The sequence below is a fragment of the Schistocerca americana genome, chromosome 4 (assembly GCF_021461395.2).
Source record: "Schistocerca americana isolate TAMUIC-IGC-003095 chromosome 4, iqSchAmer2.1, whole genome shotgun sequence".
NCBI lineage: Eukaryota > Metazoa > Arthropoda > Insecta > Orthoptera > Acrididae > Schistocerca > Schistocerca americana.
In genome coordinates this window covers 585,671,902-585,689,544 of record NC_060122.1, presented here as the reverse complement: position 1 = coordinate 585,689,544, position 17,643 = coordinate 585,671,902, and the positions used below count along the sequence as shown (strand labels likewise).

The window sequence follows — 17,643 nt, the reverse complement described above, 5'->3', positions numbered from 1 at the left end:
CTGCTAGTCATTCGATCGTTTACGGAAATCGTATTGACGCAGTCGACCGTTCTCGGAAGTCTTCGTTTAGCTGTGAATGTAGACAGAAAGTGGCGCTATGAGACAACGCCATAGCAGTGAACATAGTGGTATTACAATGAAATGAACACCCTTAGCTGCTTACAGGCGTTGACGTACATCAACGGGGACAGATGAAAATGTGTGTCCCGATCGGGACTCGAAAACGGGATCTCCTGCTTACATGGCAGACACTCTATCCATCTCAGCCACCGAGGGCACAGAGGATAGCGCGACTGCAGGGATTTGACACGCCTCCCGCGAAACCCACATTCTCAACGTATTGTCCCGCACTACATTCGTAGTGCCCCAGCCCATTATACTCATTACTCGCGGCGCGTTGCCGATTCCTGTAAGAGTTCGGGCACTGTTTGTGCATTCGCACAGAAGAAGAAGATGGTCAAGTGGCCGCTGAGCCTTAACTATATATATACTATATATACTTAACTGTATATATACATATTCGGATATGTCCGAAAGAACAGATACCATCTTAATATAAGCATAGTGGTACCACTGCGCGTCATTGCTGTTTATTCGACGAATACGCCGATACGCATTCCGCGTATGGCGTTGCGGGTCAAAATTCACCTCTAGGTCCGCACAATTTACAACGCCACAATTCTGAACCGTGTTTTTCCATGTGAGAATACGTTTGTAGCGATTGATAAATGATTGATGAATGATTTTGTTGAGAGCAAAGTTGACACTGGAAGACAACGCTACCCGCGAACCGTTCAGTTTGAAGAAAATGTTCTTGACATGATTGTTGAAAATCCCACTACCAGCTGAAGGGCCACTGTTAATTTGTGCGGAGGAAATGAAGCTAATACGATGTTCTTAAATAATATCTGAAAACTAAACACCGTAAAATCTATCCGTTTGTCAGTCGCACAGGTTTCGCACGCTGTAATAACGGACGTCCTAAACGATGAAAACCTATTTCTGTACCACCTTCAGAAAGTGCAAGATCTGCTGAAAGAGGACTATTCTTCTCGGAATCCGTATTACCTGTAGTCCTTAAATCAATGTGTCGAAATTCCAGATTTCTAAAGGAGACCAGAGGATGCATCTTTCACCAGGGAATGGTCATTCAGCTCTCAAAACAGCCACATTTGGTACGACGAAAATATTGATGGCTCATATGTGAAGTCATATCAGCGTATGTTTGGCGCAAATATTGCGTCAGGTATTATAGCCAACTGTTCTTTGCGTCCCGTCCTATATCCTCCCCATTTAAAGGGACGAACGTATTTACAGTTTCATGTACATGTTACTGTAAAAGTAATATTATGGGTAAATCCTGGAATTAACTGGTGAAACTTAAGACTTACAATTGTGGCGTGGTAAAAGTCCGAAATTTCTTATTATATGGAACTTTTACCAAGAGACGTTGGTAAATCTTAGGATGTACCCACACAAACTGGTAGAACCGTATTCATTTTAAAAAATCTGCTTAGCAATTTATTAAAATAAATTTGTATTTATTGCAAATTTATGTATCTTAATCATTCTGCATTCCAATGTGATTATAATAAGCAATATTCCATATCAGAGAAAAATGTTGTAAAAAATGTTACCTTTTGAACGTTAATTTTTGTTACAACAAGGCTGACTATTACGGCATTTCGTATTACGTAATATGGAAGACGATTTACGGAAGCATTTTTTAGTTGAAACTTTTTTTAAGCAATTGCCGTTATTAAACCCTTGTCCTCCAACAACAGATTGTTTGGCAACCACTTTCCGCAGACTAATTTCTTCTTTTGCTACTTCGTCGACGTTGATAAAATTTTTCTTGCACAGTGTAAATTGATTCCTTGTGTACAATCACTACTGTTTACCAGCTTTGGTACCAAGCTGATAAAATTCGTCATCCTAAATATTTATCACTAGTGCTATTATAGATTTTGCATCAGTTTTTTCTCTGTCTACATCCGGTACTGTAGTTCTCACAGTCTGTCCAACGGTAAGTTTTGGAATTTTGTTACATGAGGCTCCTTTCATTTTCATTGCCTGCAATTGAAGACCTTCTTTGGCAGCTTCTCGGATCTGTTTAACGTTATTAACACTGTTGGAAGTTGTCAACGTCTTGTCACAACCATCAGCTGGTGCCAGTGTCTCGTTTTTAACTGTTGTCAAATCCTGCGTCTCTGGTCCTTCGCCGGCCGGAGTGGCCGAGCGGTTCTAGGTGCTACAGTCTGGAACCGCGCGACCGCTACGGTCGCAGGTTCGAATCCTGCCTCGGGCATGGTTGTGTGTGACGTCCTTAGGTTGGTTAGGTTTAAGGAGTTCTAAGTTCTAGGGAACTGATGACCTCAGCAGTTAAGTCCCATAGTGCTCAGAGCCATTTTGGTGCTTCCTCACCTGCTGCAGCCGGACTCCGTTCCTTCTACTCCAGTACTATATTCACTGGCATCAATTCCTTTGCCGTCATTTTCAATTTCCTGTGAGTCAGTGAAAGTGGTGTTTAACATTGTTTCCAAGTCTTCATCAGTGTTTACATTTTTCATTAAATCAAGTGGAACAACTGATGTCGCAATGCCCTTTTCCATTGGAACCCCAAACATGGCTTCAGATGGTGAACATCTGATCCCTTCATGTTAAGCCCTATTTTTCATTGTTTGCACAAACCTCAGCCCTTCAGACCACTTTAAAGTTTCATTTGTTTCTATCCAAGTTGAAAACATATTTTCGATACCTTGATTTGCTCTTTCGACTGATCCCTGAGACTGACTGTGCCTCGGCTTCCCATAAACTATCTTTATGTCACTCCACAACCCACATAAGCTTTGAATGACTTGGTTATAATACTCTCCACCATTATCAGAATGCCGCCCGGGGAGGCCGAGTGGTTCTAGGCGCTACAGTTTGGAACCACGCGACCACTACGGTCGCAGGTTCGAATCCTGCCTCGGGTATGGATGTGTGTGATGTCCTTGAGTTAGTTAGGTTTAAGTAGTTCTGAGTTCTAGGGGACTGATGACCTCAGAAGTTAAGTCCTATAGTGCTCAGAGCCATTTGAACCATTATCAGAATGAAGGATACTTGGGCACCAAAGGTGGTAAAAATGTCCAGAAGATGATATGCCACTTCATCAGCCCTTTCCGAAGTTAGTGCATGGAGGTTAACAAATTTTGTCACATGATCTTCGTATACAAGTATGAACTGTGACTTATTGTCTGGGTTTGCCTGCATGTCGATGAAGTCAATTTGGCATCATGAATTCACTTCACAGTGTATGATAGGTTTCACTACAATATCCCTTTTCAATGCTTTTTTTAAATTTTTTTTGTCATGGTTCACATAATCTCAAATAAGTAACCATTGATTGAACAGTCACTTTCTTGTACTTACGATTCAGTTCCACAAACTTCCGTTTTCGGCCGCCGTGGCCTATAGCAACGTGGGTATAATGTTGTACGTTAAACAGTTCATCAAAACGAACGTAACAACGAATTTCTTCTTTACCACCGGGCAGCGGTCCTATGAGTTTCTCTTCGCCTCAGATGTTGAGAACATCCTATCATATCAAACGTCTGTTGTGAACAGAATTTTTATTGGGAACAATTATTGCATTTTTCACTTCATTTAACAGAATGTTATACTGCTCAGCAGTTACATAAAAATTGTTGTCCTTGCTATTCACTAATTCACTTTGAAGTTCGTAAAACCTGTAACGCATAACATCACTCATTGTGATACAAAGCTGCAGAAGGAACACCACTGAAACGAGTCGCAGAGATGACCGTACGCATGATGCTCGACACTGATTGAAACAACGCAGCGGTGAGTGGACTGAGAACTCATAACTGCCAACATAGAAACTTATCTTAACACATAACTGCAACAAAAAAACTTGTCTGAACCTGCACAGCGGAGGCAGGAGTCTTCGATCCAGCTTGTACCAGTTTGCGTTGGTAAAGTCTAAGATTTACAAATATCTCTTGGTAAAAGTTAGAAATCTATGCATGTAGCGAGAAATTTCGGACTTTAATCGCACCTAGATGGTAAACCTTTGGTTTCACCGGTTAACTCTAGGATTTACCAATTATCTTACTTTTAGAGTAACATATACATTCTTCCATTGTACGTAGAATACGTTTCTCTGCCGAATTTTGTTGTTGACGTACGGGAGCGTTTAGGTGCTTTGTATCGGCAGAGGTGGATTGGGGTCCAGTTCTCTGGACACCTCTTTCACCAGATCTTACCCCTTTAGATTTTTGTCTGTGGAGGGCATGCGAAGAAAATTGTCTACACGACCCTAGTGAGCACCGTCGAAGAGCTTCTTGCGAGGATAATTCCAATCTTACTACTTTTAGTTCTCGATCAATTTGGTGTTTCATGAATGAATTGAGAAAATGTTGTACTTGTTGCTTCATTATTATCATTACCTTTCCCTATGAGATTTTCACTCTGCAGCGGAGTGTGCGCTGATATGATACTTCCTGGCAGATTAAAACTGTGTGCCCGACCGAGACTCGAACTCGGGACCTTTGCCTTTCGCGGGCAAGTGCTCTACCAACTGAGCTACCGAAGCACGACTCACGCCCGGTACTCACAGCTTTACTTCTGCCAGTACCTCGTCTCCTACCTTCCAAACTTTACAGAAGCTCTCCTGTGGCTAAGCCAGGTCTCCGCAATATCCTTTCTTTCAGGAGTGCTAGTTCTGCAAGGTTCGCAGGAGAGCTTCTGTAATAGTTTGGAAGGTAGGAGACGAGGTACTGGCAGAAGTAAAGCTGTGAGTACCGCGCGTGAGTCGTGCTTCGGTAGCTTAGTTGGTAGAGCACTTGCCCGCGAAAGGCAAAGGTCCCGAGTTCGAGTCTCGGTGGGGCACACAGTTTTAACCTGCCAGGAAGTTTCACCTTTCCCTATTTTCGTTACATGTTTGGCTGTTGACTAACAAGGTGAGGTGCCCGGTAATAGTATCCTAGAGCCTACTTTATTTAAAAAAAAATACTTCTGCGCAGATTCGTAGCATAGTGGTGTAGTGGTAAAGGGATATTGTTTACTTTCACAAGGTAGTGGGTTCGAAACTCCCCATGTGCTTTTATTACATTATTGTTTCCAAATCTTCATCGAAATTACTTTGATTATCACGTTTATTCAATTACGTAGTGTAAATATGGTTATTATTTCTATTCCTTTGTCACATCGTTGTAGTCACCATATGTACATTCACAATTGCTCTCATTGATACTTCCTATCATTCTTTTTTCATTTGTGATCTTTGTTCTTGTGATTTTCATTATTTTTATGTATTAACGTCGATTTCATCGCTTTCGTTTTAACATCTTATGTTTTAATCGATGTTGCTGCACTCATTATTTCTATTTCTCTTTGGCATTGAATATCGGTTTTACTTATAGTCTTATCGCACACGCTTTCGTTTACATCTTCATCTGCATTACCTTATCAATAGTAAAACAAGAACTCGCCTATTAGATGTTAGTGTGACGATTACCAAGCACAACATTAATATATTTTATTGCATAAAATATGTTTTGATGCTCTTGCACAGCCAGAATAAATAGATTATTTCGTATTTTGGTTTGTAACTGAGAGATCGGCAATTTCAAATGTTTCAGTACTGTGATATACAAATAAAAATAATTTAAATCACTTGCGTAAAGATTCCAATAAGTAAATCAATGACAGGAAGAAAAAATAAAGAGAAATGAAATTTACTATGGCGATTAACATGACGTTAAAAATAAGTAGAAATTTAAAAAAATTACATTTAAAAAAGTTAATTGCATACAAATAATGATCGAAGTCACTTCGGCAACGACTTACAAATAAAAACTTCCAATCGACTGATGACATTCGAACCCACAAGTTTCCGTATGTTATGAATGCCTCTTAACCACACGCTGCACCAGCACTATGTGAAGTACAGAACACGTTTGGTAACACCACCTCTGCCAGGCTGCTTGAATTCGCGCGCGCAATGACCTGATTGGCTAACTTCGATGGCAAGTAGCTCGGAAACGGCGCAACTTGTCGAACTTTTTTCATAACCATTATTTCTCAGTACAACCTTCGCTGCAATATCCTTACAATCGTTTCAGGTTGTTTCTAATCACCGTTGAAATTTAAACAAGCTTGTGAACTGCTGGTTGGAATTTTAATAGAATACACTGAAATATGATGTGTTTCGTAAAGACTTTAAAAAAGGTGTGTACGTTGACAAATTAAAAGACTAGTGAAAACCAGCCAAGAAACTTGCTCTACACGAATAGCAAATCTGCTCAGAAGGAAAATTAAATGGATGGCAGTTCTATCCAGATAACACAGTACAAGGTACACAAGCATCTCACCATTGCCTCGTGTTCTCTGCGGCGAGTGAGTTGAAACCGTAGCAGAAGCCAGCTTCGGTGCGCTGCAGGAAGAACATGTTGGAGCAGTTGTTGATGTGGCCCTGCCAGAAGCACTCGTAGAATACGTCGTCGATTCTCGGCAGCGTCTGTTAACCAAGACACTTGTCGTCACTGATATATTCAGTTCACCTTCATTACATTCTTCTACTAATCTTAAAACACATAGCTCCACCCAGAAAACTGAGTGAGAGAAGCTCATCCAGGTGTAGGTTGTCCATGTTGCCTTCTGAAAACAGTAATCAACATCCCACCTTAGTCATAACGTCCTTTAAGAAACGCTACCAGTTTCGAACGATTAGTCTTCTATTACAACATGCAAGTTACACTGATGCGCCAAAGAAACTGGTATAGGCAAGCGTATTCAAAGACCGAGATATGTAAACAGGCAGAATACGGTGCTGCGGTCGGCAACGCCTGTATAAAACAACAAGTGCCTGGCGCAGTTGTTAGACCTCTTACTGCTGCTACAATGACTGGTTAAGAAGATTTAAGTGAATTTGTGTTATAGTTGGCGCACGAGCGATGGGACACAGCATCTCATTGGTAGCGATGAATAGTGGGTATTTTCCCGTACGACCATTTCATGAGTGCACCGTGAATATCAGGAATCCGATAAAACATCAAATCTCCGACATTGCTGCAGCCGGAAAAGACCCTGCAAGAACGGGACCAGCCGGCTAGAGTGGCCGAGCGGTTCTAGACGCTACAGTCTGGGACCGCCCGACTGCTACGGTTGCAGGTTCGGATCTTGCCTCGGGCATGGATATGTGTGATGTCCTTAGGTTAGTTAGGTTTAAGTCGTTCTAAGTCCTAGGGGACTGATGACCTCAGAAATAAAGTGCCATAGTGCTCAGAGCCATTTGAACCATTTGAACGGGACCAACGACGACTGAAGAGAATCGTTCAGCGTGACAGAAGTGCAACCCTTCCGCAACTTGCTGCAGATTTCAATGCTGGGCCATCAACAAGTGTCAGCGTGCGGACCATTCAACGAAACATCATCGTAATGGACTTTCGGAGCCGAAAGCCCACTCGTGTACCCATGATGACTGCACGACACGAAGCCTTAGCTCTCGCCTGGGACAGTTAACTCCTACATTGGACTGTTGATGACTGGAAACATTTTACCTGGTCGGACGAGTCTCGTTTCAAATTGTATCGAGCGGATGGACATGTACGGATGCAGACAACCTCATGAATCCGTGAACCCTGCATATCAGCAGGGACTCATCAAGGTGGTGTAGGCTCTGTAATGGTGTGGCGTGTGTGCAGCTGGAATGATATGGGACTCCTGATAGGTCTAGGTACGACTCTGATAGGTGACACGTAGGTAAGCATTCTGTCTGATCACCTGCAGCCATTCATGTCCATTGTGCATTCCGACAAACTTAAACAACTCCAGCATGACAATGTGACATCCCACACGTCCAGAATTGCTACCGAGTGACTGCAGCAACATTCCTCTGAGCTTAAACACTTCCGCTGCCCACCAAACTCCCAAAAGATGTACATTATTGAGCGTGTCTTGGATGCCTTGCTACGCATTATTCAGAAGAAATCTCCACCCCTTCGTACTCTTACGTATTTAGGGACAGCCCTGCAGGATTCATGGTGTCAGTTCCCTCCAGCACTATTTCAGATGTTAGTCGGGTTCATGTCACGTCGTGTTGCGGCATTGCTGCGTGCTCGCGGAGGCCCTACACAATATTAGGCAAGTGTGCCAGTCTCTTTGGCTCTTCATTGTATAAGCTAACAGCCTCAGATTTCTACCTTACAGTTTAGCTCGATGACCTTCCTAAATGGGTGGCTTTCAATGAAGAACACTGTTTCGGAAATGAAATTTTGCCCTGTGTGAATGAGAGGAGCTAAAAATCGGAAGAAGAAGTAACAATTCAAACTTGTACACTGGCGTGCAAAACTTAAGGTCGAAAGTAACTTTCCCATAAGGTGTCAATGCAAAGCGTCGGTGAAATTTGATCTGTTTATAGGAAGATCCGCTACACTATAGTGCATAAAATAACAAAGAAATAGGCAATGCCACTTTTATTCAAAGACAATTATTTCATGGAAATCACCGATTCCCCGTAAAATAGAAAGGCTGGACACGGTTATTATACTACCAGGGTAAGTTATCACCACGAATGGCAGCGCGTTCTCCGCAACATGCTGCCGTGCTGGCTACGAGAAGGGTAAGGAGCTTTCGTGGTCCGGCTGTTATGATGGGAGGAATAATGTCCCTTTCTGCGTATTGACGTCTAGGCCAGGCTCGTCCAAACTGTGCCCCCGCGGCCGCGGGGCCGCGTTCGCCCGAGGCCAGTGCCCCTGCGAATTCTATTTTGTTGCAGTGGCCGAGCCGTGTCGCTTAGCAGACCGCGCGGTCCGCCCGCCGCGGTATGCGAGAGCTTCGTACGGAAGACAGATCGCCGCGCCAACAGCGCTCAAAAGCATTGATGCGACACAAAGTCGTCAGTCAACGGATGTAAAGTTACAGAGCGGTGCGTCCGCACTTTTTAAACCCGAGTGCGAAATTAATTTATTTTGCATTACTGTCGAAAATCATTCCAAATGCTTAGTATATCAGCGGAACCTCATGTGTTTAAAAAAGTACTCTATTGAACGGCACTTTAATAACTGTCACAAAGATCAGTTCGAAAATTTGTCGCGAGAGGAACGCCAGTCGAAGCCTGAAGAAGTGAAAGACAATTTGAAGCAGTATTACAGTGAAGTAAGTATTTCGTATGACTCTTTATTATTTATAAAGATGATAAATAAGACTGTATTTTATAATCTGATATGTCACTTAGCATTGTGCCAGTTATCGAGTATCAGATTGTCAGCAACAAGGAACATTTCTTTTTCGTTAATTTTTATATTTGGGTTGCATTAAATCGCTTCGCACAGACATAAGAAAAAGTTCCAGATGCGTTATTCTTTGCCACTTTCGGAAAAGCCGACACCAACGCTCTCTCGGATAGCAAAATGTCATTAAGGGTCATTCTTTGTTTTTGTGTATTTGTGTTTTGATGGATAGGAAAACATGAGTTTTAGTTTTATATGTTTTCACTTAATTAAAACCGAGCGGGGTGGCGCAGTGGTTAGACACTGGACTCGCATTCGGGAGGACGACGGTTCAATCCCGCGTCCGGCCATCCTGATTTAGGTTTTCCGTGATTTCCCTAAATCACTCCAGGCAAATGCCGGGATGGTTCCTCTGAAAGGGCACGGCCGACTTCCTTCCCAATCCTTCCCTAATCCGATGAGACCGATGACCACGCTGTCTGGTCTCCTTCCCCAAACCAACCAACCAACCAACTTAATTAAAACGCAAATATTCCAATAGATAAAAATTTAATTTGCGACCACATTTCGCTGTCCTTGCTAGCGTCTATGTCCGATTTTGAGAGGAACTGAGGTAAAACGCACCTAAAACCAATCTTCTTTTGTTAGATTTTTATTTGGGTTTCAATGAATGAAACAATTAATTGTTAAAATGATAAGTGTTTTAAAAAGATGATTGTACAAAATGAATAGTAAAGTTTTTTTTTTTTTGCCGTGGGAGGAGCAGGAAACAAGTGGGTAAAGTTTGCGCAGAAGTTACAAATGCTCGCTGAGAATTCCCAACCCTTTGCAGTTGGGAATCTCATCAAGGGTTGCCTGGTCGAATCGGCGGATTGTATTTGTCCAACACACCTCACGGAAAAAAATTTGAAAAAATAGCTGTTTCGCTTCAAACTGTTGCTCGCCGAGCCCAATGTATGGTCTGAGATATGGAGCAGCGATAAATGGGGAGAGCGGCAAACTTCGTTTCATTTTCTATCGCTCACTTCGACTTCACTTTTATGGATGACAATGCGCGACAGCATAGAACAGCGCAGGTGGAGTTCTTGGAACGAGAGGAGATTGGCCGAATGGACTGACCTACTCGTTCCCCCGACTTAAATCATATCGAACACGCGTTCTGAAGCGTTGGTGCGATGTACTGCAGCACATCCACTGCATCCAGCAATTGTCAGCGACGCCGGTGAAGGAATGGTACGCCATAAGACAAGAACTTCTTGCCATGGACAACATGGGAGCAGTGGCGGTCTAAGCACGTCGGAGGCCCGGGGCAACGAAACTAAATGAGCCCCCCCCCCCCCCCCCCCTCCACCGGTATGCTTGGAAACTGATGTGTTTGTAGCGCACATTAAAAAAATTATTAATATAGCTGAAACGTCTGACAAATGGTTCAAATGGCTTAACTTCTGGGTCATCAGTCCCCTAGAACTTAGAACTACTTAAATGTAACTAACCTAAGGACATCACACACATCCATGCCCGAGGCAGGATTCGAACCTGCGACCGTAGTGGTCGCGCAGTTCCGGACTTTAGTGCCTAGAACCGCTCGGCCACTCCGGCCGGCAAACGTCTGACAAAAAGACCAAGTATTTATAATGTGTGTACACTCTAGTAAGTAAACTACACAAACTTAAAGACATACGTGAGATACTAAGAATCAGAAACAGAATTTAGCAAAGCTATCATATGATACAGTGCAAAGAAATATAAAGAATAGAATAGTAAAATTACATTTTGTTTTATATGCCTGCAAGCAAATCTTGTGCAATTACATCAGTTTCGTGACCTTACTACGAGATAGTAGTTATTACTGATATTATTAGAGTCATGTTTTCGTGCCTTTATTTTTACAGAAATTCTCAATAACGTTGTTGAAATCTATTTCATTTGAAACTTTTCTTTTAGTTGATAAAATAATCAGATTGGCTAGTCGTTCTTGATTCATCGTAGAGCTACGTTACTTTTTTTATTAGTTTTAGTTGAGAAAATGTTCCCTCGCATGATGCAACTCAGATACAAATGACCATAAAGTATAAGTGATGTACAGGATAATGATTCAATCAAGTCCCATTTAATTATGAACTGAAGGATTGTTTGGGCTGTTCATCCAGCAGCAACGTTAGCATTCGTATCGGCTGCTCGTAGATGGGTACGATTCCTGTTTAGTTCTTTCATCACCTGCTCCCTAACAGTGCATTTCTACCAGAGTCCGCAATGCTACAGCCGAAGTGTAATCGAAAGCTTGGAGCATAAATTATATATCAATGTTTTAGAAATTTTAGTTGATTTCTTTCGTGGCCATGTTTCGTTGTAACAATGGTTGTAGAAATCGGTGTATCCATCGAAACACTGATCGACGAACTACCTCTTGAAGTCATAGTCCGGCGTCATGAGCTAGTTCACTCGACATTGTTTGATGTCTTTCTGGTGAAACGTCCCCTTAGAATAATTATACTTGACTGTCCTTAAACTGACACACAATATTTTTTAGCGCAACGCAATCTGACTTTCAAAAATCTCTACACTCCGCCATTTCTCTCCCCACATCCACCACTGCTGGCGGCTCACCTCCAACTGCGCAACGCTACCCGCTGTTCGCATCCAGCTGCCCAACACTACAATGGCAGACAACAATGCAAACTAGCCACAGACTGCACATAGCACAGCCAGTGATTTTCATACAGAGCGCTACGTAACGTTGCCAATAAGAAAACATAAACAGCCTACTTACACTGGTTGATCATTATTAATGTCCACATCATTACATTTTTGTGCCAAAAGATACAGCAATGTGTGTGATTGTAGTTCGCTCTTCATCAAAAGTGCAATCAGTGTTTTTAGTTTGGCGAGTCCTTCACCCAGTCCTTTATCCAAAGTTCTTTTTGGAGACTTGATATTCATCAGGTTGGATTCCATTTGGAATCGTTGTGCTGAGCGATTATGAAATTATTATAATTGGGGATGAACACAGCAGACTGTCGCGTGTCAATCTGGATTTTATTGCAGATCTATCCATATTGCAGTTACAGTATAGCCTCTTCATCAGTGAATTTAATAGTGACTCATATAGACGAAGAAATCTTGAAATGGACATATTGTTGAAACTACTTTAAACTGCTTATAGCTTAGTTCACACTAGAGTGAGCCATGGACAGTTTAAGGTAGTTTTAACAACATGTGCATATACAAGTTTATTGGGTTTATATGACTCGCTATTAAACGCACTGATGACTATACTGTAGCTGAAATACACCTAGATCTGAAATAAAATAAAGATTGATACTCGACTGTTTGTTATGTTCTTCCCTAATTATAATACTATATGTATTATTCGGACTAAATTTATTTCCTCCAGTATCGTGTGCCAAAAACTAATTTAGATCAAAAATGTAAAATCATATATAGCTGGGAAGAGTAATGCTTGCTGCAGATTTTGTACCACGGCTTGCCTTGGATGAATGTTAATATCTTCCAACAACAAAAAATCTCATCTAGATTTAGATAACTTGGAGTTTGAACATAATTTCTCTACAGTTCGAGAACAGGAGACACCAGAGGGAACACAGAATTCGTGAACTCCATAAAGATTTAAGGAATGATTTGCACAGGGACTGAGCGTAGCGTCGGGTAAAAAAAAAAAAAAAAAAAAAAAAAAAATCTCGAACTTTCACAATATTGTTTTCTATGTTGACGTAGTTAATTATTTAGCTCATCTGGTCAATTCTACTTTCATCGGGAGTGCTGTCTTAAGTTGTTCCATAATATTTAGCCATTTTTTATATCTGCATTCATTTTTCTTTTCCTTAACATGTTCACCCAAAATAAAAGTAAATGTAAATTTGTTTTGTATCCCTTTTGACAAAAGAAGACAGTACTCCCTTTGACCCACCAACCGACTCTTCATCACGTTTTAAACAATGCTCTTCTATACTGGAAGTACTGTGCCGTTGACAAAGTCACACTCCACGCCACCGCTTAAATTTCCTGCAAGGTGATCTATTGGTCTTGAGTTTTGACAACCGAGGGGAGGATGTGTTGATCGGGTTACAGAGCAGTGGTGCTGTGATGGAATCTTCACGGGGCTTTTGTCAGTATTAGCAGATAACTGACCGGAGTAAACGCGATACTGTGTGTTGTAAGGAGGTGTGGAATACGAATTGCGGAGTTTGTAGAATTTCTGCATTTACATTTGGCATCGGAAAGTGAATGAATGCAAGGCCAACTGTATTTGAGCAGTGCTTATCTTGTGCGATTAAACTTCAGGCAAGGGGTCAGTCTGGGCACTTCGTATTCGTGGATGTCAAATGTCATTTTTTTTTATAATTGGCTTTGTTTAGTTTAAGGAGTTGTTTTTATTTATGTTAAATTTAGAGCCGAAGGCGCGCTGAGTGTGTGCTAGGAAGTGCTTGTAATTGCGTGGATTGACACCACACTCTATATTGTTGACAGATATTCATTGGCAGGTTGCCTCTTAAAAATTGTTGGTGGCTTGTGGCCGTTTCACAACTTTCCTGTCAGTCGACTTATATCTGCTTATTTGTTCTTCGTTTAATCGCGACATTCCGTTGCGCTTTTGACTGCCTTAAGTGCGACCTGAACTAGCCCGGTGTCACTAGTTGTACCCATTACCTTGTTGTCAGTAAGGGGAAAAGTAAGTGTGTTTGTTGGACAACAAGGACCGGGATTTGCTACCTTAACTAAACGTGAAAGAAATGTTCTCTGTTCCAAATGTTTCTGCTTTAGTTTCAATTATTTAATTTTTTGAGGAATCTGAGTGATTGTAAAGAGGTTTGTCAGAGAAAGAGAGAAATGTGGTAGATCTGTTATTGGAGTTTTATGTATATTCCATTTGAGTAAATGTCTAGGTAAGTGTAACAGGTTATACGCCAGTTGCTGAAGCATAATTGAAGTTAAGATCATTTGTGTTTGGCTTGCTCCAGTATTTCAATTTTGCTAGAAGTCTGGTAATTTCCAAATGCAAATTCACTTAGGGGAGCAAGTTCTTGAAATGTGCTGATGGTCGGATTTTAATAAGTGTTTATATTGATGTCTAAATTTTGGTTTATTCCGTCTCAACCATTCACCACTCACACCCATTAGGATTCTATCCCTGCTACACCCTAGTGGCAAAGCGTGGTTCTGGGTTGGTGAGAGGGGATACTTACTGGACTAAAGAAATAATTTTTTTAAATTGTTTTTTTTAAATTGAGTCTTGCAGTTATACTGTAACAGGTGGGTAGTATTCGCAGTTGCTACTTGTGTCCATTGTTTTTTGGATGGCAGCAAGGGAGATGACCGGCTTTGCGGATCTCCAGAAAGATCAGCTGCGTTAGGAGTTGGTCGTTAGGTGTAAGGACCAAAGCGGGATCGTGGCCGAGTTGCGGAGCTTACCTGAAGTTCGCGGATCGGGCGGTGACATCGGTGAAACATTTCTCTGTGACATGATATCTGATATAGTATCAGTTTTTGGGGCATCTGAATGAATGTAAAGTTTCTGACGAACGTATAGCTGACGAAGTTTGGTATAGAAAGAGAGAAACGTAGCAGATCTGTTATTGGAGCTTTATGTATATTCCATTTGAATAAATTTCTAGATAAGTGTAACAGGTTATATGCTAATAGCTGAAGCATGACTGAAGTTACGATCATCTGTGTTTAGCTTGCTCCAGTGTTTTATTTGTGTTAAAGAAGCTTGGAAATTTCTGAATGCAGATTCACTTAGGGGAGTAGGTAAAGTGTTCAAACTTCCTTGAAATGTGCTAATAGTCTGATGTTTTAGAGATGTCCAAATTTTGGTGTGTTGCCTCTCAGCCCATCGTCACCCATACCCACTGGAATTCTATCCTTGCTACAGGAACAATTCCGGTCTCAATATGAATTAGCTGCTTCGTTGTCGCGCTGAGTAGTTTTGTTTTTCTGTAGGAGACACGTTCGAGAACGAGGGGGATTAAATGGCTTCAAATGACTCTGAGCACTATAGGACTTAACATCTAAGGTTATCAGTCCCCTAGAACTGAGAACTACTTAAAAGCATCGTACTGTACACAAAGCGTATTAACAACACGGAAACGCCGCACACAATGAGCCTGCTCGGTCTACAGCTAGCACCACCGCTGCCTATACGACATGTGCGCGAATAATAAAGTAACTGCATGTTGTGGTGTCTTTTAATGCAAATATACATTGCACGTAGTTAATTGTATTACACAGAGACCTGCTTGTGGTACATTGTCAGACAATATTCACACTACAGAATGGACTGGCAATTACTTCTCGTGGGCCTCAAGTGTTCGAAGAAATCTTCACATTTCAAGAACAATGAGGATGATCGAATACTTTTGTGATGCGCTGTACTTATTTATATTCTGTCATTCTGCTCTGACAAAAGTAGTTCATAAACAATCCGTACACAGTTTTCGCTACTAGTGACGTTAAATACAATCGTTTAAAATTTTTAATGCTATTTTCGTTTGATATAGAATTTTAAAGAAACGGAAAAAATTATTGAATTCAGTTGTACTTGCATCAAGGTAGCTGCAAGTTTTTCCTCTGGCGACACAGTTACATAGAAATTGGCGCATGTTACTCTCAAGTGTGCATCAATATTTTTCAACATACAGTCAAATTTAGACACAAATATATTACTGAATTCATGGAATCTGATTGAAAACTCTCATAAAATGCACTAAATTCTCCAAACGATTTTCTCTGTTTCGCTACAATACTTCGAACTTTCGTTACACAGAATAAATCGACCTTCAGAAATGTATTTCTTACCAGTATCAAATGGTTCAAATGGCTCTGAGCACTATGGGACTCAACATCTGAGGTCATCAGTCCCCTAGAACTTAGAACTACTTAAACCTAACTAACCTAAGGACATCACACACATCCATGACCGAGGCAGGATTCGAACCTGCGACCGTAGCGGTCATGCGGTTCCAGACTGTCGCGCCTAGAACCGCACGCCCACACCGGTCGGCTCTTACCAGTATCAAATCGGATAGTAATGCATCCAACCCTGATGTTTGTCTCATCTCTGCAGAACATTAGTACACACCGCTGAGCCCCGAACTGATACTCAGGACATTACAGCCTCAGCTCGTGATATGGTGTCATCGAGCGTTCTGCCCGCTCCCCATCACACTGCACTTAGGCCCTGCCATATGAGTCAGTTGTTCATAGGTTTCAGTCCTTGTTTGTATTTTAACATTGTCGCCGCCAGTAGTAATGTAGCTGCTGTTTATAATAGGGGAACTTCAGTGTAAGAGGGTGCATTCTGTTTCATGGAATTCACATAAATAAGAGTTGTTACACTAATCCAAAGACGCTATTGGGCATAATTTTACAAAAACACATGGAACAGAAATTACATTTGATTTCGTGAGCTTTAGCCCCATTTCACTGGATGTTCGCTCCCCTTTAAAAGTCGGCCGCAGACACAAATAGATACTGAAAAAGATGGAGCTGGGTATGTAATGAGTCCGAAGAAATCGTCAAAGCAGCCAAGACGAGAATTAAAGTAGTCACACTTCTGCTTGTAGCCGATACAGTCTGCAGTTCACCCATAAATTAAGACCAACAGTAAACGTAACACGCCACATTCTACAACGAAATACAGAAGGCATTACAAGATGCTCGAAAAATTCATATTCAGGACTGAAATAATGTTTCGCCAGCGCGCCAAGTCAGGTTTTCCATAAAATTAAGACCAGATGCACAGAAAATACGCATATCATTGTTGAGTCTGAGAGAAATTCAGCGAAACGTATGTAGTATGCAGGTAGACAGTTGCAAAGAATACTGAACATTTTTACTTTTCGTACATGTATCTTTTAATGGATGATGGGGCAGCATTTGTTTCGAAATGTTACTGTCAGAATGCGCTTCAAGGACCTATTCATAGCCTCGGCTGCCCGCTGACTACTTCTTGTAATTCCCATTCCCGGTGAAAACTCTCTCGGTACGCTCTACGCCTAGCACTCTTAGACTGTACTAGTTTTGCGTCCGCTGCTTAGCTCGAATAGACTGTATGGTCTGCACAGTTTTTTTCCCTTTTTTTCTGCACTCGAAATTTTATTTTCATAAATCGCAACACCTTCTAAACTTTTCACACAATGTAAGGTCATAGAAGCATGGTCTTTAATTAATGTACTTCTGCCCAAAAAGTGATTCTGGTAGCTGGAGTCCAAGATTTTTGTTAATCGCGCTTCTTGCATTCTTGTGGTGGTACATCCTTAGAAACTTCATCCCCTAACAGTATAAGATCCACACGTTCTTCAGATTTCAAGTTTCTATCCTTAGCTGTTTAGGTTGGCCGACGATGAGTCACTGAGTCACTCTCACCCTATTCCACCCCCTTAGGGGT

The 17,643-nt window shown here is 41.5% G+C and overlaps 1 protein-coding gene across 1 annotated transcript in view; it reads right to left on the bottom strand.

Moving 5' to 3' along the window:
- The window catches only part of LOC124613629 (sodium channel protein Nach-like), an 85,300-nt gene that overhangs the window by 9,687 nt on the left and 57,970 nt on the right, over nt 1-17,643 (bottom strand). Inside the window, exon 4 of the mRNA XM_047142343.1 lies at nt 6,378-6,523. Within this exon, the coding sequence (XP_046998299.1) occupies nt 6,378-6,523 (146 nt within the window). The remainder of the gene's footprint in view (nt 1-6,377; nt 6,524-17,643) is intronic.